The sequence below is a fragment of the Balaenoptera physalus genome, assembly GCF_965194825.1.
Source record: "Balaenoptera physalus genome assembly, chromosome: 2".
In the NCBI taxonomy this organism is placed as follows: domain Eukaryota; kingdom Metazoa; phylum Chordata; class Mammalia; order Artiodactyla; family Balaenopteridae; genus Balaenoptera; species Balaenoptera physalus.
In genome coordinates, this window is record NC_138883.1 from 113,311,767 (window position 1) to 113,332,641 (window position 20,875).

General features: G+C 53.0%; 1 protein-coding gene across 4 annotated transcripts in view; it reads left to right on the forward strand.

Moving 5' to 3' along the window:
• Positions 1 to 20,875, forward strand: part of CORO2B (coronin 2B) — a gene marked incomplete at its 5' end in the record, with an annotated part of 142,619 nt that overhangs the window by 115,698 nt on the left and 6,046 nt on the right. For all 4 annotated transcript variants that reach the window (XM_082450954.1, XM_082450952.1, XM_082450953.1 and 1 more), the window contains 8 exons: positions 12,277 to 12,426; positions 13,107 to 13,271; positions 15,178 to 15,294; positions 15,426 to 15,530; positions 16,082 to 16,178; positions 19,846 to 19,958; positions 20,292 to 20,382; positions 20,589 to 20,728. In XM_082450954.1, coding sequence (XP_082307080.1) covers positions 12,277 to 12,426; positions 13,107 to 13,271; positions 15,178 to 15,294; positions 15,426 to 15,530; positions 16,082 to 16,178; positions 19,846 to 19,958; positions 20,292 to 20,382; positions 20,589 to 20,728 — 978 coding nt within the window. The remainder of the gene's footprint in view (positions 1 to 12,276; positions 12,427 to 13,106; positions 13,272 to 15,177; positions 15,295 to 15,425; positions 15,531 to 16,081; positions 16,179 to 19,845; positions 19,959 to 20,291; positions 20,383 to 20,588; positions 20,729 to 20,875) is intronic.

Here is a 20,875-nt window from a genome sequence, read left to right on the forward strand (position 1 = left end):
AAGGGAAGAGGGAACAGGTGGAAAGGATGAGATACAGGGAAGAAAGGCAGCAGAGAGTTTGGAGAGGGGAGTTGAAGAATTCAGGGAGAGTAAAATGTGAAGCCGCTGTCTGGCCACCCTTTCCCCAGGCTCTGCTGACTTTCATACGTGGAGATAGAGTCAGGTGTTGGCAGCAGGCTCCGTGTTTCTGGAGAGGGGCCCCATGCCTTTCCTCAGTTGCCCTTAAGCAATGTCAACACCCCAGCCTGGAAGCAAGAGGGGATTTCAGAGCCTCAGCTGAGCTGGTGAGGAGGGGCTGCTCCAGCCCCTGGTGTTCCTGGGTGAAGGAAGATCAGACCACAAGCATCTCTGTAGTGCCCACTGGCATAGCCTGGGTGCAGGTCATAGACTCCCAGGATATTGGAACTAGAAGGAACTTTGGAGCTCATGTCTCCTGTCTTTCCAGACCAGCCTGAGAGCTCCTGAGAGTAGAGGCCATGGCCTTTTTGGCTCTGAATCCCAAGCATCCAGCACAGAGCCTAGTACATGGTAAATACATAGTAGGTATTCAATGGAATGGATACCTGGATGGATGGGTGGATGGATGGATGGATGGATGGACGGATGGACAGATGGCTAGATGAGTGACTAGATGAATGGATTTTTGGATGGATGACTACATGGATGGATAGAAGACTGAATGGATGGATAATGGATAGATAGTTGAATGGAAGGAGGAAGGATGATTGGATGAATGGATGACTGGATGAAGGTGAATGGATAGATGGATAGAATGGAAAGATAAATGAATGCATGAGAGAATGAATATAGCCCAACTAATGAATGAGATTCACAGTAAATAGTCTCCATTGGTTAATAAATTAGGGGGTATGGAGGAGGTCAGCTGGCACAGTACCTAATAAAAGGGAGCGGTGGGGAGGGGCTAAGAGAATGGGCTTGACCAACTCCTGAAGGTCAAAGCCCTGAGTCAACCCAAGAAGATTCCTGAGAGCAGCAGCATCAAGGGCAGGGCCCATGTGAGCAGGGAGGGCAAGAACTTGTGATGGGCACGATCCATCAGGTTTGGCTACTTTCTTCAACGAGACGGAGACAGTGACCAGGGGTCAGAGAACCGACAGGCCAGAGGATGAGCACAAGGTGATGGAGCCCAGGACAGGTGAGGAAACCCAGAGGGCAACGAGGACACTGGTTGCTTCCTGGGCTGAGAAGGAGGCAGCTGGAGTTGGTGGGGGCTGGAGAGCTCAGTGGTCAGTGTAGGTTAGGACTGGGCTCAGTGGGAGAGAGGGCACTTGGAGGTGCTGTCCATTGTTCTCTTCTGGGTGCAGGGAGTCCAAGGAGTGTCAGCGACCACAGCCCGCTCCGTCTTTGCCTGTGCTGAAGTGTTGAGCCACTGTCACTAGTCATTGAAGAGCAAACACCCCTGAAACTCAGGGCTGCCTTACACTGACTTTTCCAGCCACTCTGGGCTGGACACTCTATACGCCATTAGCCCTCATTGCCACCCTGTGCGACAGGCATTGCCACCCCAAGACGAGGGCTGGGGTCAGGTCACAGAACTAGAGAGTAGAGGAGGACTGCTGGCCCCAGAGCCCACGCTCTTCCTGATCTATGAAGTCTTGTGATGACACGAATCCACAGAGTCCGTGTTGGAAGCCTCAGGCCCCTCGCGGTGTCTCGTATTGAACCGGGGAGCCAGCTGGGAAGGAGAAGGGCAGTGTCCATCTGGGTGTGGGGGGGACAGGTTAGGCTGAGATCTCAGAGTTGCTGGCTGTCCTGGCTCCACCTCAGGTCTGAACTTCCTGAATCAGGGCGAGGGTGGGAGGGGTCACTGGCCCTGATGGCCCTGCCGGGTTCTAGCTCAGCACCTTATTTCACCTGAGTCAGGCGCCACGTGCTCCAGGACCCCAGCTAATAAACCAGACGCCCATGCTCTGTGCTCAAGAAAAGCATAGGGCCCAGCCCTGACCGCACGAGCCAAGCGGCTCTCTTCAGCTTCACACACACTGGACCACAGTGTGCCTGCCTAGGATGCTGGGCTTCAATGACAGCTTGACTGTGGACTCTGCTGGACCTGGGATTGAATCTCAGCTTCACCATTTACTAGCTGGGTGACCAAGGGCATGTTATGTACCCTCTCTGAGCCTCAGTGTTGCTCCTGTTTTTAATAGCAATAATACTGGTACGTCCCTTAGGCAGTTGCTATGAGGATGCGAGGAGGTCTGTGCCTAGCACTATGCCTGCTGGTCTTGGGATGCAGAGTGAAGTCGTTGCATCCACAGAAGGTCAAACAGGGCTATGTGCACAGGGAGGACCGAGGGATTACTTTTGGCCGAGGTACAGGCAGGGTAGAGGGGTTAGAAGGCTGAATAGACCCTGGAGAAGCAGGACTTTGACAGCAGAGAAAATGTTCTAGAAGGCCCAGGAAAAGGACATAGGCAAAGGCCTGGAGGGAGTATGTCTTAGTCCACTTGGGCTGCTATAACAAAGTACCACAGACTGAGTGGCTTTTAAACAACAGAAATGTATTGCTCGTGGTTCTGGAGGCTGGAAGTCTGAGATCAGTGTACACCATGGTCAGGTAAGGGCTCTCTTCTCATTGTGTCCTCATATAGTGGAAGGGGTGGAGCTCTGTGGGGTCTCTTTTATAAGGTCACTAATCCCATTCATGAGGGCCCCACCCTCATGACCTATCGCCCACCCCCAAAGGCCCCACCTCCTAATACCATCAGGTTTGGGGGTTAGGATTTCAACATATGAATTTGGGGGCAAGACAAACATTCAGACCATAGCAGAGTTCATATGGTGTGCTTGGAAGACGGGGTCATCTGGTGTGGCTGGGGTCCTGGGGTGGTGACCAGGGAGGGGAGTGGGCAGGAGGGGTGGCTGCAAAGGGAGGTTGGGAGCAGAGAGAGAAGGCTAGGGACACCAGGGTGAGCAGCTGAACTTTGAAGTGAGACTTGTGCTTCTCAAGCCATCCGAACATGAGCCAGGACACCACGTATGCAGTGTGGAGACACTGCACACTCCGGGAGTCAGGGAAGGGGCTGGGGGGTGGTCACAGGGGCTTTGTGGAGGAAGTGGAGCCCAGGCAAGCTGGGCAAATGCTGGAATATGGCTCAGCAGAGAGAAGGGGAGTGCCCAAGAGAAGGGTATGGCTTGGGTACATGTCAGGGTGTAAAGAGAAAGGACATCGGGCTTAGGGGCACAGGGAGAGAGAGGCTGGCCCAGAGCCACTGATCCAGAGAGAAGGGGATAACGTCACAGATCAGCGAGGAGCTAAGCTCTTGCTCTGGCTGCCAGTCCAGCTGCCCAGAAGCAGCCGCTCACAGCCCTCGCTTTGCCCCTCAGGTCTCCGCCCCTCCCCAGCCTCAGGGCCAAGGATCTTGGCATTGGAGTCAGCACCCCCCGACACCCCGAGGCTGGAACCATGCCCCTCCTGGAGAAGGGCACACTGAGGGCCCAGGGGAAGCCCCTGCCCAGGGTCACACGGAGTCACATCCCAGACAGGGCTGGAACCCAGTTCTCCTAACTCCCAGCCAGCACCCTGAGCACCTACCCACAGACCTAGTTTTAAGTGAGGAAACTGAGGCTCAGAGTCTGGAAGGGCTGACAGTTCAGATCCGTCCAACGCTCAGTGTTTCGATCTCAGCGTGCTCTCTGTGCAAAGCCCTTGTGGGGCACCAGGAGCACATGGAGCCAGGCATCCTCACCCAGGTCCTGGGAGGGGGGCTGTAAAGGCAGAGGACCAGCAGCCCCCAAGGTGGGGGGAGGAGGCCAGTCAGCGCTGCCAGGACCACTTTGACCTTCCCGCCTCTGCCAAAGCCCCCTCCACGGGCAGGCCTCCCTCGAGCCTCTCCAGACCACATGGTCAACTTACTGTGCATCAGACATGACACCCAGAACCGAGGTTAAGAGGTCAGTCAGCACACCTACTATGTGCCAGGCACTGTGATACACACCAGGGCTAGGGAGGGAATCAGACCGAAGGGGCCCAGAGAGATGCCGTTCGCAGCACGCCAGGCCCACGTCTCCCGGCAGGCCCTGCACACCCACTGCCACCCCTCCCCCGCCCTCTACTTGTGTCACAACATTCAGAGGACACTGAAGGGATCTAGCCAGACTCCACCCCCTCCCAGCTCCTTTCCCATATCCCCATTCCTTGAAAAGTCTCCAGTGATGTCCATCCCCCATGTCCCTCAGGATCAGCCTCCCCTCCCCCCAGCCTCCCCTCCCCGACAGCGTGAGGAGGTCCTCAGGAGTCCAACCCCATCCTTCCAGGGAGCCAACGGGACGTACCCAAGCCCTTTCCCAAGGGGCTCCCATCCTGAGGGAGAGATGGGGGCTGTAACTCTCCCTGGCATCTGGCAGAATCCAGTTCTTTCCGCCGCTGGGTGATGTCACCTATTGTTGAAGGGCTGTGCTTTTTATAGCTTCTGCCGCAGCTAGGGAGGGCGGCTGGCAGGCGGCAGGGAAGGGCGCTATGGGTTTCCAAGCCTCGTGCTCCCAGCCCTTCTCAGGCAGCCACAGAGAGAGGTTTCTGACATCTCAAGGAGAGGAGAGAGTGATCCCAGAGGGAGGAGGAGGAGGGAGGCAGGCCCCTCTCCCAGGCTCAACATCTTTCCTTTCCCTTGTATTCCTCTGCTTCTCCATCCAGCAGCTGCCCTCACCCCCCAGGAGAGGCGATGCTCCTCCCCGAAGAACCTGGGGGTGGGCTGGGGCAGGATGTGAACCCTGCTGGAAGCAGCCGGAAGCCACCCACCACCCTGCTCCTACACACACACACACACGCACACGCACACACGCACACACGAGCTTGAGAACCAGTACCTCTCTGAGGTGAAAGGGAGCGACACACTCCTTTCGGAGATGGAAGGACAGCAGCCCCGAGAGGCCTTACCAATGCACTTGGAAGCTGCAGAGACACTACCAGTGTGCAAGTGTGGCTCAGTCGTTAGGCAGCCAGGCTCAGGAGGCCATAGGCCTAGGTTCAAATCCTGGCCCTGCCACTTCCCGTGTCTGTGATCTTGAAACAGTCCTGCTATAAAATGGGGACCCTGTTGGGCTTATCATGAGAACAAAATGAATATAGTGTTTCTTGGCTACTAAGAACTCCATAACCATTAATGTGGGGACCACAGAGTTCAGATAACCTGCCCCGGTGAGGGCTGGCCAGGGGGTTGGAAGAGGGAGACACAGTGCTCTTTCCACTGTATCTCACTGTTTGCTTCTTGAGGCCCCAAATAGGCCTTCCATCACTGGTTTCCAAAAAAGACTAAGCTGAATGCTAAGCCTTAAAATCTAGGAAAGAAATCCCCACCAGGTCTGCCTTCCCATTCAGAACTAAAGGGGTGATCTGCCATCTATCTAGCTCGCCACCAGCCAGAGCAAGGGCTAGCCTGCTTCCTTACATGTGACTCATTGCTGAATCTGCTAATGGTCGGAAGGTTTCTGGGCTTCTCAGCTTCTTCCGTTGGTTCGTTCATTTAACAAGTATGTCTTAGGTGCCTATTATATTCCAGGCACTGTTCCTCACCCTAGAGATAGGGCAGTGAATTTAAAGACCCCACCCCTGTATGGAGGAGTTGACCATCAGTGGGAGGGCTTGAAGGTTGTCTGTGCCCCAAATGGGGTAATTTTTAGATTCTTGAGGCCAGGGAGTGGCACCTCTTTTTTGGAATAGATGAGCAGAAAGACAGATCATGCCCTCTCCATGTTGTCAGAGTCTATCCAGGGAAGAAGGAAGGGATAGGGCAGGGGCAGGGGTTCAGAAGAGAGAAACAGGGCAGTTTGCCTGATTCAAATCCTGAGTTTGAATCCCAGCTCCCCACTTCCTGGCTGTGCAACCTGGGCAGGTTTCCTAACCTCTCTGTGCCTCATTTCCTTACCTGTGTAAGAATAGTCATTAATAATAATAATAATAGTAATAATAATAGGTAGCACATATCCTTTCATGTGTCCAGCCTCACATTTACCATTTCATTTAATCTGCTGGCAGCTACCTCACAAGACTCTTGGCAGTAGATGCTCAATCGTGCTTCCTTCTGGGCCCTCAGGTGGCCTCTCTCACCTCCCTCTCTTAGGAGTGATGTGTTTCCCATGTTGGGAAACAGTTAAATGGTCAGAAGATATCAACATTAAGGTAGACTTTGAGGTTCTACCTCTTGTTTAGGTGAGTGACGATAAACTCAGTTTCTAGTAGTAAACAGAATAGTTGGCAAGAAGTGAGGAGGTGGGAGTTCCAAGACCCTCTGGGCAAGACCCTCACGGTTTCTTTCTTCTCGCTGCAGAAGAGACATGAGAGTTGCTCTGATCTCAGCCCCAGGCTTTGTATCTGTGGATTGTTGGATGGAAATCCTAGGGCCAATGGCTGTGTAATGTAGTACAGCTAAATTGGATGCCATCAGAGGGCAGTAACCATATCTTATACTTGCCCGTTCCTCCCCGCACTACTCCAAACGGGGTTGTTTTTGAAGTAAGTACTAAGGAGTTGGAATCCATATCTTCTCCCAGTTACTTAGGACCACTGTGAACTCCAACTCCTTCTCTTAGCTCCTATACCCCAGATACAGACAATAAGTACTGTTTGTTTGCTATAGCTGTGTAACAAGCAATTCCCCTAACCATAGCATTCTTTCCTTTAGAACAGTGTTGTCAGAAGGGCTGAGTAGGCCCTCACTAGGCCCTGGCCCTAAGTCACTAGCAGCCACAATCCTCAATGTATCAGAAAGCAGAGAGACCCAGCCAGACACCTGCCTAATCACATAATAATTTTAAAGAGGAAACGTATTTGCATTCCATAAAATGGAGACAGACTTCATACCACATTCATTGACTACACAGGGGGCCACAAAACACAGATGAAAAATAGAAATCACATCTAAAATCTGACCTATCTAAAACTTGTATATAATCCTTAATATTAAGCAAGCATTGTTAAGTATTACTAAGAGTGCTTAGTAATCTGCTTCGTAGGGTATATATTTAGTCTTCATAACAACTATAACGTAGGTGTAATTATTCTTACAGTTGGGAAGACTGACGTTCAGAGAGGCTAATAAGTTGGCTGAAGTCTCACAGCCGATAAGGTCAGAGCCTGGATTCGAATGGAGCTTGTAAGGCCACAAAGCTCTCACTTTCTTGGCCCAGCTGCTCCCTCACCCATGCACAGGGACACTTGGTTTTGCAGCTTTATAAACTGTCTCCTTCAGCCGCCTTGGCTTAGCCTTGTCTGCACGTGTCTGCTGTCAACCCCACAAGGCTGTGAGCTACTTGAGACCAAGGACTGGCCCCCGGTGGCCAACACTGTGACCCAGGGAGGGGGTAGGCATATTTCGTTGAATTGATTGGAACTGAATTTAACTAAACAGGGCTCTGACCCAGGGACCTTTGAAAGGGACAGTCCCAGGCACAGCTGGCTTGCTGGAGAAAGTGCTTTTGCCACTTCTCCCCTCCCCTTCCTTCCAGAAATCCCGTTTGGCAGACTCTATTTGGTTTCCTGTTGAATTGAAGTAACCTCTCTGAGAGCAACCTCTGAACAGATCTGTAGCGCTCCTCCCACACCCATCCACTCTTTGTTCCCAGCAAATCCCTTGAATATTTAGGGACTGGAATTCCTTTTCCAGCTACTTAGACCCACTGTGAACTCCAGCTCCTCCTCTGAGCTCCTGTCGTTCGTGCTGCCAACTGTTAGCTGTAGTGGTGGATCAAACGGAGCTAGTCTCTTCCCCCCGGTGATAACATTCAATGATGTCAAAAGCAGAGAAGTTTGGAAGATTAATCACTGTCTCAGTGTGCAGAAGAGAAAACTGGGGCCCAGGGAGAGAAGTGGCTGGAATCAAATGGAGTTATGAGGCAAGACGCCTCTCTCCTTCTCTGTGGGACATTTTCCATTTGAGACAACTCGAGCAGTTATTGGTGAAAACAGCTCTTGGCCTTCCCCCCTGCAGCCCTTCATTCCTCTGGACTTGGCACCAGTCCGGGGGCTGAGCCTGGTCACAGACAGTGCCTGCCCTCTTCATCCGCTTGGCTTAGCCCCTCGGTTCCTAGGCAGAGCTGTCACGCCAACAAATCACCTCCTACGACTAGAAAGCCTCAGACTCACAAGGACCCCTGAAGCTCAGTTTAGTTCAACCCACACACCTCTAAAAGGTACGTACCTCTCAATTCATCATCTGGATGAGGAGCCTGAACCTCAGAGAGGTTAACTGGCTTGTCCAAGGTCATCCAGCTGGTCAGTGGGTTTAGAGCCTGAGTGGACCCGCCCTTCACAGCTTCCCCCGTGTCTCTACCTTACCCTGCACATGATGCCATCCAGGGATGCCTCCGTTAGCTGGCACCTCGGGAATTAGGCTGTTCTGGAAAAAGGCTTCCTTCTGAGCCTCAGCCCGAGCAGGATTCCTTGGGACGTCGATAACCAGGGACGACACACATGGCCTCTGGCCTCCTCTGCCACCCGCCAGCCTGCCCCACCCCAGCCGGGCTGACCCTCCTGCGGTTTCTCCGCCCGCTGTGCCCGAACCCACACACGGGGTCATTTTTCTGTCTCATCCTTCCCCACATTCCCAGCCTGTCTTTTCAAATGTGGGTCACATCCCCTCTTTTAATAACCCTGTGCCTCCCGACCCTCCCACCCCGTCACCCCCAAGACTGGATTCAGGGCCCCCAGCTCTGTACTCCTGTAGGTCCTCTGCCACGTGCGCGCAAGAGCAGGCATGGGGCAAGCTCAGCGCCCCTCCCATTGGCTCATTATCCCTCGGCCTGGCTCATAAGAGGTGTGAGTGGAATGAATGAGACTCAACTTTCGGTTTCAAAGATTTTCTCAAAGGCCAGATTTTCTCCCCTTCCTAATCAACACTTATACACTGAATGACATGGGTTCGCGTGTGTATGTACTTGTCTGGCCATAGACAAGATCCTTTGCCCCCAAATGCCTCCACGCTGGCCTGCCTTTCTGCTCCTTAAAGTTTCGTCCCCTTGACTCTGAAAACATCTCAAGCTTCCTGCTCAAGTGTAAACAAGGGTAGCCTATCAACACGGAAAAAGATGCCTGGTATTTCTAAGAATCAAAGACATGCAAATCCAAGCAACAGGGAGATGGCATTTTTGATCTGATGTGCAAAAACCTGTTTTCGAAGGTATAGTTTTAGAGACATGGATAAAGAAACAGTCTCAGACTCTGCTGGTAAAAACTGGGACAGTTTTTTTTTTTTTTAAGTTTTTTTTTAAATTAAATTAAATGTTTTATTTTTGGCTGCGTTGGGTCTTTGTTGCTGCGCGCAGGCTTTCTCTAGTTTCGGTGAGCAGGGGCTACTCTTCTTTGCAGTGCGCGGGCTTCTCATTGCGGTGGCTTCTCTTGTTGCAGAGCATGGGCTCTAGGCGCTCTAGCCACATGGGCTCAGTAGTTGTGCGCATGGGCTTAGTTGCTCCGCGGCATGTGGGATCTTTCCAGACCAGGGCTCGAACCCGTGTCCCCTGCATTGGCAAGGGGATTCTTAACCACTGCGCCACCAGAGAAGTCCCTGGGACAGCTTTTGAGGACAATTTTACAGTAACTAAAAAAGTGAAACACTTCTAGGCATGTGTCCTACAGGAATACTCAGAGTCATGCACAAACTTGTATGACAGGCCTGATCATCATAGAATGAATTGTAACAGTGAAAAAAGTGGGCAGAGCCCAGGTGTCCATTAACAGAAGTTGATTAAATCCATCACGGCATGGCCACATAACAGGCGTCCCTCTGGCCTCTTAAAAAGATAAGGTAGAGGGCTTCCCTGGTGGCGCAGTGGTTGAGAGTCCGCCTGCCAATGCAGGGAACACGGGTTCGAGCCCTGGTCTGGGAAGATCCCACATGCCACGGAGCAACTAGGCCCGTGAACCACAATTACTGAGCCTGCGCGTCTGGAGCCTGTGCTCCGCAACAAGAGAGGCCGCGATAGTGAGAGGCCCGCGCACCGCGATGAAGAGTGGCCCCCGCTCGCCGCAACTAGAGAAAGCCCTTGCACAGAAACGAAGACCCAACACAGCCATAAATAAATAAATAAATAAAATTTATAAAAAAAAAAAAAAAAAGATAAGGTAGAGCCATGTGTAGTGGTGTGGAAAAATGCCCACTAGCTCTTGTTACATGAGAAAAGCAAGTTGCAGAAATACATGTATCATAAGCATACCTTTGGGTAAAAAAGAAAGACATGCGGAGGATGGGGGAGGTATTGTATGTATGATGTGTATGTGTGTGTGTGTGTGTAACACAAGCATTAGTCTCCGCTCTTCAAGGGTCACCTTCCTCTGGAACATTTGGGGACAAGAAGAATGTGTGTCTTATTGGTGACTACTGAGTCATCTACCTTGGTCCCCACTCCACCCTCCCTGCCATTTCCAGACGACACCTCATCTCGGAAGGCCCTTGCACAGGGCTGTCGGGGAAAGACCATAGGGCATGCTGGGCCCCCTTTCCATCACCTCCCTCCCCCAGGCTCCTGCCACCATGCAGGCTTATGTAAGTGTTGGGCTTTCCTGGAGAGCTGGAGCAACCACAGGAGACGATTCAATGAGGACAGGAAAACCTCGAACTGTCCCCTAATTATAAACTTTTTCTCAAGTATGTTTTTGAAACTGAGAATGGTGCTCCTAAGGGTGCACCTGACCTTGACCGGACCTGGAGCCTCCCGTGGTCTACATGTGCCGAGCTGGGTCTTCGGGGGAACATACATGTGGGACATACTCATTTCTACAGTCTGAGGGTAAAGCACCAAGAAGGGAAACCCACAAGGGAATTCCCTTAGAGGTACCCCCCGTTCCCAGCCTTGCTCCCCTGTCTTCGGGACTGCCTTTGGCTTTCTTTAACATTCATAGCCTTCAGAATTATCATCAAATGGCTAATATTCCATATTGCTATGACATATTAAATTGTTTCCCTAATGTTGGTCACTTGGAGTATTTCTGAATTTTCTGTATTGCAATGAACATCTTCATGCATGGAGATTTGGGCTTATTTTGAATTTTAAGAGTGAAATTACTAGATCAAGGAATATAATACAAATGTCTCTGTTGTTCCTACTAAAGATTGCCGAATTGCTTCCAAAACAGAGTTACTCTGATTTGTAATACTACCAACACCAACTGAATCTATAAGTTCCAGTATAATCTTGTCAACACTGTTTTTTTTTTCTTTCAGTTGGCTGTGTTAGAAGATTATAAATGGTATCTCAAAGCTGTCTTCCCTGTTTTTCTCCTTACTAGCAAGGGTGGAGTTCAGATTTTCAAAACGTTTGTGTTAAAGGTGTCCTGAGCTATAGTCACATGACTTCTCCACCCAGTTAGATCATAATAAATAGCATTAATGATGATGATAACAATTATAACAAGAACTATAATTCCATAGGTCTTTAGAGCACTTTATAGTTTACAAACTTTTACAACCAGTATCTTATTTTATTCTGCCAGTAGGCAAGGCAAGGCAAAGACTCTCCCCGCCCCCTCCATTTATAGATGAAACAGTTGAAACTTGCAGGGTATGCTTGGCTTGAGAAACAGAAGCCTACCAGCGTTAACTTAAATCATCAGGGGGTTATTCAAAGATCGCAGAGGAATTGCTCAGTTTCTCTCTCTCTGGAGCCACATGATTGCTTCTCTCTGCTTCTCTCCATGAGTTGCACCCTCCTCTCTCTTCTTTGCTTCTTTATCAGCATCCATAAGACTGATAATAGCTGCATCCAGGCTCTGCATCCTTTCGGCTCAGGCTCCAGCATCTCATCGGTCTCTGCCCCTCGGTTCATCATCTTTCAGGAGAGACTCTGGGCCTCCCAGTCTCCCAGATGGGTTTCCCTCTGCTCAGGTGTCCATCCCGAGTGGGGAACAGAGTGAGGGACAGGCCATGTGGTACAAACAGAGGCGCTGGGGCTGAAGGCACTATTAGAAGGGTGTGGAAGGGAAGCAGAGATAGGCTTTGAATACAGCACTTGCTAAAAGCTGCTCCATGTGTGATCCTCTGGGCCTGGCTAGACAATAACAATAACGATATGCCAGTAAGAACAGTCGCCAAGGTCTGCAGAGACTTCTTGGAGAAAACCCTCCCAAAGGCACAGAGGAGATGGTCTCTTTTCTCTCTAGCCACACCCTGCAACATCCCCCCAGGCCTCAGTCGGGCTCTGCCCACCACCCTGGCCAGGAGGTACCTTACTAGGCAGATCTCCGAAAGCCTGGTGTCTGAGGAAGAGGGCAGCAGGGGCTTCTCCTGGCCCTGCCCAGCCAGCCGAGGCCCTCCATCCCCTCTGCAGGTGCGGATCTGGGAGATCCCCGAGGGCGGTCTGAAGCGGAACATGACGGAGGCTCTTCTGGAACTGCATGGGCACAGCCGGCGCGTGGGGCTGGTCGAGTGGCACCCTACCACCAACAACATCCTGTTCAGTGCCGGCTATGACTACAAGGTGGGCAGCCGGTGGGCACTGTGGCCAGAGCCGACTCAGCGGGGAAGTGGAGGGAGAGAGAAGGGCACTCTGGGGGGCCTGTAGGGAGCACTGTTACTTTCCCGAGCCTGTTAACCAGTATTGTCACATCCATTCATTCGCTCATTCAACAACACAGCTGAGCATCTTCTGTGCGCCCGTCATTCCTGGGGTTCGCAGAGGCTGGAGGCATCTTTACTGCCTTCTCCGGCACTGATACATTGGAGAAGAATGCCCACTCCCTGCCCACACTCTCTACCTGGCCACTTCTTAACCAAGAAGTGGCTGCTGCCCTCCTAGTAGGAAAAAGAAGCATCCAAAGCTGCTGGTGGGGAGAATGGAGCCCCAGCCCCTACCCCCAGGCATGCCCTCAAAAGAGGTGTGCCAGCCAGTGGAACCTGGCCAGGAACACTCACCCTTCTTGCTAGAAGCAGAAACTGAGCCCAGGCTGGGGCTGGGATCTGCCCAAGGATAGTTGTGGATTTGTGTGACAGGGGCACATCAGCCTTTGATATAGAACCCACCGACACCATCCCGCATCCCAGCACATCCAACCCTGCATGGGGCGTCTCTCCCAGGGCCATCGGGTGCAGACTGGGGACAGCCGCCCCGTGCCGGCAGCAGCAGGGCTGAGCCCGCCTCCTGTGTGTCCGCCCTCCCAGGTCCTCATCTGGAACCTGGACGTGGGCGAACCGGTGAAGATGATAGACTGCCACTCGGACGTGATCCTCTGCATGTCCTTCAACACTGACGGCAGCCTGCTTACCACCACGTGCAAGGACAAGAAGCTGCGTGTGATCGAGCCCCGCTCCGGCCGCGTTCTGCAGGTGAAGCCCCGCATCTTTCTCGAGGGGAAGGAAAGGTATTGGGACCCGGGGCTCTGCCTTCAGCCAGCCCTGGAGGGAAAGGCTGTGCCAGCTCCCCTCTCCCGAGCACCTGGCCTGCACCTCTGGGGACCACCCCATCTGTTCTGGGCCCTTCTCCGCTCATAGGAGCCCTGCCTTGTTCTGGAAGCGGAGGGACCTCAGTAGCCTTCCCACAGACTCCACCCCTCTCCCCAGATGTGATTCTTCTGCCTGCTCTGGGGGCCAAACTGGTAACCCCCTTCAGCGCATGAATCCCTGGGTGTTGACCATCGTAGGCACAGGAGGAGGGGACTTGGGACTCACTGCCCAGCCACGTGCATGGGACGAGCCTGGAGAGAGGGGCTCGGGGTGCCAGTCCCAGGAACAGCTCCAAGAGGGGAGGTGGATGGTGAACTTCGCTCCAGTTTTGGTCTTTGACTCTGGGTCTTAACTCTGAGGAAGGGATTAGATGTCATTTGGGAGTAAGAAATTTACATTTCTTGAGCACCTACTGCGTGCCAGTCATGGCGCTAGATGGGATGGAAAATTTGGATGAAATCTGAGGTTTACCTCCTAACACAAGAAAGATTGGTGTGTGACCTGGTTGTGTTTATCTTGGAAAAAGCCAATATTGCAGGACCAGAATGTCATCTACTACTACTACTACAAACAATAATCGCCATAGTTATTAGTGTCATTAGTATTAGCCACCATTTACTCAGAGCTCATTGTGTGGCATGCACCGTGCCAGGGGCTCCCCATCGTCCCTTCATTTAATCCTCTGAGGTGGGTACTGTTACTCTTCCCATTTCCCACATGGAAACGCTGCCCCTTGGAGAGGGGCTGACCTGAATCTCACAGTTACAGGAGGAGCTAGAATTCAAACCCGGACAGTTGGACTGCAGAGCCCATGCCAAGCAGAAAAGATGTAAGAGAGCAGAGACCCCAACCTCCTTCTCACAGCTGTGGACACATGCCCAGAGAGGGTGAGGGACTCCTCCAGGGTTACACTTTTTCGGCAGAACTTGGAACTAAAATCCAGAGCAAGTGACGCCAGCCTGGGTCTCTGCACTGCTCCACCAGCCTCTGGCTCCTGCCTCACGCTGACTCATCCTGGCAAAGGGCCGCCATGTGTTAGGAGGAAAAGGAGGTGTCATGGGTCCAGAGGCAGGAGAGAAGGCAGAGGATGGCCCAGTTAGAAGGAGTCCCCGGTGAAGTGAGTCACCCCGCAGTGAACCGGCCTGAGTCCCCGGCCTCCTGAGCCTCGAGCGCCCCATCCTCAGAGAGTCCTTGCAGTAGAACTGTCCTTGTGACAGTTCAGAGATGCCTTGGAGAGAGCACCTGGCACCCAGCCCAGCTCAGGCCCTGCCTGGGACTTGGTCCAGTTAGTTCCCTCCTTCCCCATCCCCCATCCGCTCTGGGACCTGGCAGCGAGGCCTGGTTTCTTGGTCCCCGGCCTCCATTTCTCCACAGCACCTGTAGTCGTTTCCTGTGGCTGCTGTGACAAACTACCACAAGCGGGGTGCCTTACAACAACAGAAATTGATCCTCCAACAGTTCTGGAGGCCGGAAGTCCGGCTCCCTCTGGCGGCTCTAGGGGAGAAGCCTTCCTGGTCTCTTCCGGCTTCTGGTGGCTTCCTTGGCTTGTGGCCTCACCTCTCCAATCTCTGCCTCCGTGGTCACACTGCCTTCTCCTTTCTGCGTCTGTGGAATCTCCCTTTGCCTCTCTCTTCTAAATAAGGACCCTTGCAATGGCATTTAGGGCCCCCGTGGATGACCCAGAGGTTCCGGGGATTAGGACATGGACGTATGTTTGGGGGCCACCAGGCAGCCCAGTCCAGTACCCTAGTGTCTGGGGCCTGGCTCACCAGCTCTCTGTCCCTGCCAGGAGGCGAACTGCAAAAACCACAGAGTGAACCGGGTGGTCTTCCTGGGAAACACGAAGCGGCTTCTCACGACGGGGGTCTCCAGGTGGAACACGAGACAGATCGCCCTCTGGGACCAGGTCAGCCGCAGGGAGGCCGGAGCGGGTGGGGCAACATCAAAGCGTTGTTACTCTGGGGGCTTTGCTGGGATTGGGGAAGGCGAGGTGCCATCCTGCCTGGATACGGGCTGATACTGGCCCCCGGCCCGCAGGAGGACCTGTCCATGCCCCTGATCGAGGAGGAAATTGATGGGCTCTCCGGCCTCCTGTTCCCCTTCTACGACGCTGACACACACATGCTCTACCTGGCTGGAAAGGTAGGAGAAGGTGGGGGAGGGACAGGGACAGCCTGTGGGAGAACCCTGCCCCCACTGGGCCTCCGCTCCTGCCCTACCTCCCAAGAAGAGCCTAACCTCTCTGCCCTTCCCCTGACCCAACATGGGTCTTACCCTCCTCCGTCAAAACCTACCCTCAAGTCGGACACTCATTCTGCTGAGGTGTCAGTGACTGAGAATTCCTTCAGGGGTGGATTGGAGTGGGGTTTTACTTGGGAATAAGGATCAGAGCCTGACGTGAATCATCCCTAATGATGGGATTGGAGGCACCTGCCAGGAGATCTTGTTAGAAAGTCTGTCTATAGGCCCGTGACCGTGCACGCACACACACAGCACCCGACCTCCACCCCACCACCCCCAGCAAGTCCCCTATGGCAGCCCCACTGGGGGCCTAGAGGCCAGGCCTCCCTGGTCTTTTGACCATCTCGGAGTCATGGCAGAGGCTCTTTTCAGCAGCCCGCTGGACCAGGACCTGCTGAGCCCGCCCCTTCCTCTCTTCCTTCCTCACCTCCCTCCCCACACCCGGCCCCTAGGGAGATGGAAACATCAGGTACTACGAGATCAGCACCGAGAAGCCCTACCTGAGTTACCTCATGGAGTTCCGCTCCCCAGCCCCGCAGAAAGGCCTCGGTAAGGGGGTCCGGGGGCTCTCGCGGTTGTTAGGCTGTAGAAGGAGAGACTGGAATTTGGCTCTTGGGCCACCCTGCCCCCAAAATGAAAAGTCAGACTCAGGAGGCCACGGCTCATGGGCAGGTCAGAATAGAACCTCTGGGTGCTGCCCTGTGAAGGTCAGCCTGCCCTTCTTCAGCCAGCCTGAAGACCGGCTCCGTCAGCCCGTGGTGCTTGGTGTCTCCTGCCATCTCTGGCCATCAGCAGCCTGCAGGGGTGTGCGCGGTACCTCCATTCCCATTTGCAGATGGGGAGGCCAAAGCCCGTTGTTGTTCTGACATGGTGGGAGGAGGTTCAGTAACTAAAGGTCAGAATGGGGTCCAGGAGCAGGTCCCTTCCTGAAGCCTCTGGGAAGTCAGGACCCTCAGTCCCCCAGAGCAGCTCTGTCCCTGCCTGAGAAGACAGGAGGAATTCCAGGGTGTCCCCCTCACTGCATCCCCAGGTTCTCAGGCAAATCCCATAGAGGGCTCCAGGATTGAGGAGTGTAGTGAGTCCGTCTTTCACGCCCCACACTCTCCCACCACTAAAGCCTTACAATGAAATCTTCATGCCCAGTGACTCACACTGGCCGTGCGTCCGATTCAGCAGTCCCCCATTTGGGGTCCAAATCACCCAGGGGAAGAAATCTCTTCAGGGGCTCTGTTCCCTCCTCTCCTTAGAATTTGAGTCTGGCTTTGTCCCTCTGAGGATCTGGGATTATGGACACGGCCTGAGGGCCAGCTTCAGAGACATCAGGGCTGGAGGGGCCCAAGGACCCCTCTCAGGGACCAACAGCAAAATGGAGACCCAGAGATATGCCTGAGGTCCGAATGACCATTCCACTGACTTCACCCTTCCCCAGGGCTCTGTCATCCCCACCTCCCTCACTGTCACCCCATCATCAAATAGTATAACAAGCAGCGTGGACTTTGGAGTCCAAGCTAGGTTTATATTCTGATTCAACTGTGTCCTTAACCCCTCTGAGTCTCAGTTTCCTCGTCTGTAAAATGGGGATAATTAAACCTACCTTGAAGGGCTGTTGTAAAGCTTAGAGATCATGTATACAAAACACCTGGCAGAGTACCTGGCTCCTCCTGCTCCTACTATAGATTTGGGGCCTTTGAGAACTGGAAGGGGCTGCAGAACTATTTGAATCCAATCCATTCTTTTTACAGATGAGACTATTGAGGGTCAGAGGGGAAGGGGCTTTTGCCCGAGGTCACACAGTGTTGTCACTGTATCATCCACAGAGACCATCACCATGGTCATTCATGGTGATGTAGTTGAATGTCATTTGTTGAATGACTACATGTATTCATGTAGTCATTCAACAAACATGTACTGGGTACCAGCTGTGTGCCAGACCCTGGACTGTGCCAGACCCTGGACTAGTCCAAGGGTAAAGTGATAAATAAAACAGAACACAGCCTCACTCACATCCCACTGAGGGACAGACAGACAGTAAACAAATAAGTGAGGAAAATATTGGATGGTATTAAGTTCTAAGAAGAGAATCAAATGGGGTAATAGAACAGAGAGTGACAGGGGCTGTTTTAGACCAGGTGGTCTGGGGAAGCCTTGCTGTGGAGGTGACATTTTAAACTGAGATCCGAAAGGCAGGAAAGGGGAAGAGTAGTGCCAGCAGAAAGAACAGTTAGTGCAAAGGCCCTGAGGCCAGAAAGAGCGTGGCATGTTCTAGGAACAGAAGGGAGGTCAGTGTGGCTAAGCATAAACATGCAGAAGATGGGTAAGTGTTAGGGGATTAAGCTGGAGAGGTGTGCAGGGGCCAGATCCCATGGGATGCATTAGACAGGGTATATTAGAGTTCTCCAGAGAAACAACCAAGTATATTTATAAAAGGGGAATTGCAAGGATTTGGTTCACGTGATTATGGAGGCTGAGAAGTCTCACGATCTTCCCTCTGCAAGTTGGAGGCCCAGGAAAGCCGGTGGTGTAATCCAGCTCAAGTCTGAAGGCCTGAGACCCGAGGGAGCCGATGGTGTGAATCCCAGTCCAAGGGCAGGGGATGAGACGAGATGTCCCAGCGCAAGCAGCGAGTCAGGGAAAAAAGGGCAAATTCCTCCTTCCTCTGGCCTTTGTTCTATTCAGTCCTGCGATGGATTGGAAGATGCCCACCCACATTGGGGAGGGCCCTGTACTTTACTGAGCCCACTGACATTAACCATCACCCAGGGGAAGGAGTTGGGGTTTCACCGGGAACTCGTAGAATTTTCTTTTTCTTGGGTGGATGGGTAGGTGGGAGTGGGACAGTGTGATGTGATCTGAAAGGTTGGTTTAAGATTGCTCTGGCTTCTGTAGGGAGAATGGATCTTGAAAGGGCAGGAGGGAGGCAGAGAGACCAGTTAGGAGGCCACTGTGGACTTCTAGGCAAGAGAGGATGGTAACTAGGGGGATGGCATGGGGGTGAGGAGATGAGGATGGATCCAGGAGATGTTTAGAAAGTTGGGTCAGCAGGACGTGGGGAGGAGAGGAGGGAGGGGGGACTGAGGATAGCTATTTCTCCTTGTCCTCCTCACCTGTGGCCACTGTTGAGCATTTGCCACGAACCAGGCACTTTTCGTAGGTTCCAAGTGGCTTTGTCACTCACCCCGGGCAGGTCACATAGCTCCTAGGTGGCAGAGCCAGGATTCAAACCCAAGTCTGCTGGCTTCACTTGGTACCATGATGCCACTTCCCTCCAGCTCCTGGAATTCCCTTCTCTGGAAGAGCGGCCTTCCGCTCCAGCCGAGGAGAGGTAGAACCTTAACTCACATTCACATCATGGAGAAAGAAACTAATGTCATCTGTGCTCATCACTGCCGGGCAGTTAACAAGCATCTTCGCACTCAGTCCCCCAACCATCTCATGAGGGGCCACTACTGGACTCCTCTAGGCAACCAGGGAAGCTGGAGCTCAGAGAGCAGTGATTTGCCCAAGGACTCCCGGCCAGAAAGAGGAGAGAGTCGGGATTCAGACCCAGGATTCTGTCCCACCCCAAAGCTTGTGTTCCTAACCCCACACTGCACTGCTGCCCCAGCCGGTGTTCAGCAGATGCAGCTGTTGGGGATGTTGTATCTTGTGCCCACGCAGACATACATGCACACATGCACCCCTGTCGATCCTATAAGACACATGACGGAACGGCAGTCTTGGGCTGCGTTTAAACCTCTGGGGTGCACGGGGAAAGCTTTCTCCCTCCTTCTTTCTCTCTGAAGACTGGGGGCACAGAGGCTTCGGGAAACCAGTTCATTTCAGAAGGTGATGGTCTCTGTGGCTTATACAGTGACAACACTGTGTGACCTCGGGCAGAAGCCCCTTCCCCTCTGACCCTCAAGAGTCTCATCTGTAAAAAGAATGGATTAGATTCAAATAGTTCTGCAGCCTCTTCCAGTTCTCAAAGGCCCCAAATCTATAGCGTGCCCCTTGGTGAGGCAGGTCTGGCCCACGGGGCTTATTTGAGAAGTTACCACCCAGAGACAGAGCCTGACTCAGGAAGCCCCCAGCCCCCTCCTGTCTACTGTATGGGTCATTGCCTCCAAACGTAGTGCCCTCCACCTGTGCCTTTCCCCTGGCCAAGGTCATCAGGAAGGAGGGGCGCTGAGGGGGGATTCCCGGGACCCCATGTAGCTGTATGTATGCCTGTCCACAGGGGTTATGCCCAAGCACGGGCTGGATGTGTCTGCCTGCGAGGTGTTCCGATTCTACAAGCTGGTGACTCTCAAGGGCCTGATTGAGCCTATCTCCATGATCGTGCCCCGGAGGGTGAGTGGGGCTGGGCTGGCTCCAAAGGGCCCCTGGCATTGAAGCCTAGCTTTCTCGCCACTGACTGTAAGCCTGGCGGAGCCCGGAAGAAGGAGCCCTTTTCCTGTGGATTGGGGTGGGGGATGGAGGCCGCTCCAAGGTGAGGACAGGTTGGCTGGCTACGGAAGGCAAGGTGGGAATTCCAAATGGGAGACACTGTGAGTACAAAGGCCAGGCTGGAGGCAGGGCAGCAGGTATGCGGTTGGGTGTCAGCAAAGAAGAGAATCTGACTGGAGAGCAGGGGCTTTCTCAGCAGCCCCCCATCTGTCCACTCTTCTGCTTCCCCCGCTGCAGTCGGATTCCTACCAGGAAGACATTTACCCCATGACGCCGGGCACAGAGCCAGCTCTGACCCCCGATGAGTGGCTGGGAGGCATCAACCGAGGTACCGCAAGGGGTGGGCTTCCCAGAAGAGGCTAGGAGACTGCAACCTCGGCATTCGGTCTAGCCCACCCCCTTCCCCTTGCATATCCTCCTCATTGAACTTGCCCTCACACTCAGCCGACTGTCAGGCGTGGTGTTAAGTGAGAGCCACCATCGCTTGACAGTCCATGGAATTGTCAGTGAGAAAACGTCCCTTGCCTTTCTTAGATCCTGTGCTGATGTCTTTGAAAGAAGGCTATAAGAAGTCCCCCAAAATGGTATTCAAGGCTCCCATCAAAGAAAAGAAGAGCGTTGTGGTCAACGGAATAGATTTATTAGAAAATGTCCCACCCAGGACAGAGAATGAGGTAAGGAATATAAGTTATTGCTGCCACACATCCTGGCAGAGCGAGACCTTTGCATTTCAATTATGGGCTTCAGGCCTTTAAGCTAGCTCCGTTCTGAGGCATTTTTCTTTCTCTGACAAATACCATAAGTAGCCTGCTGTTGGCTTC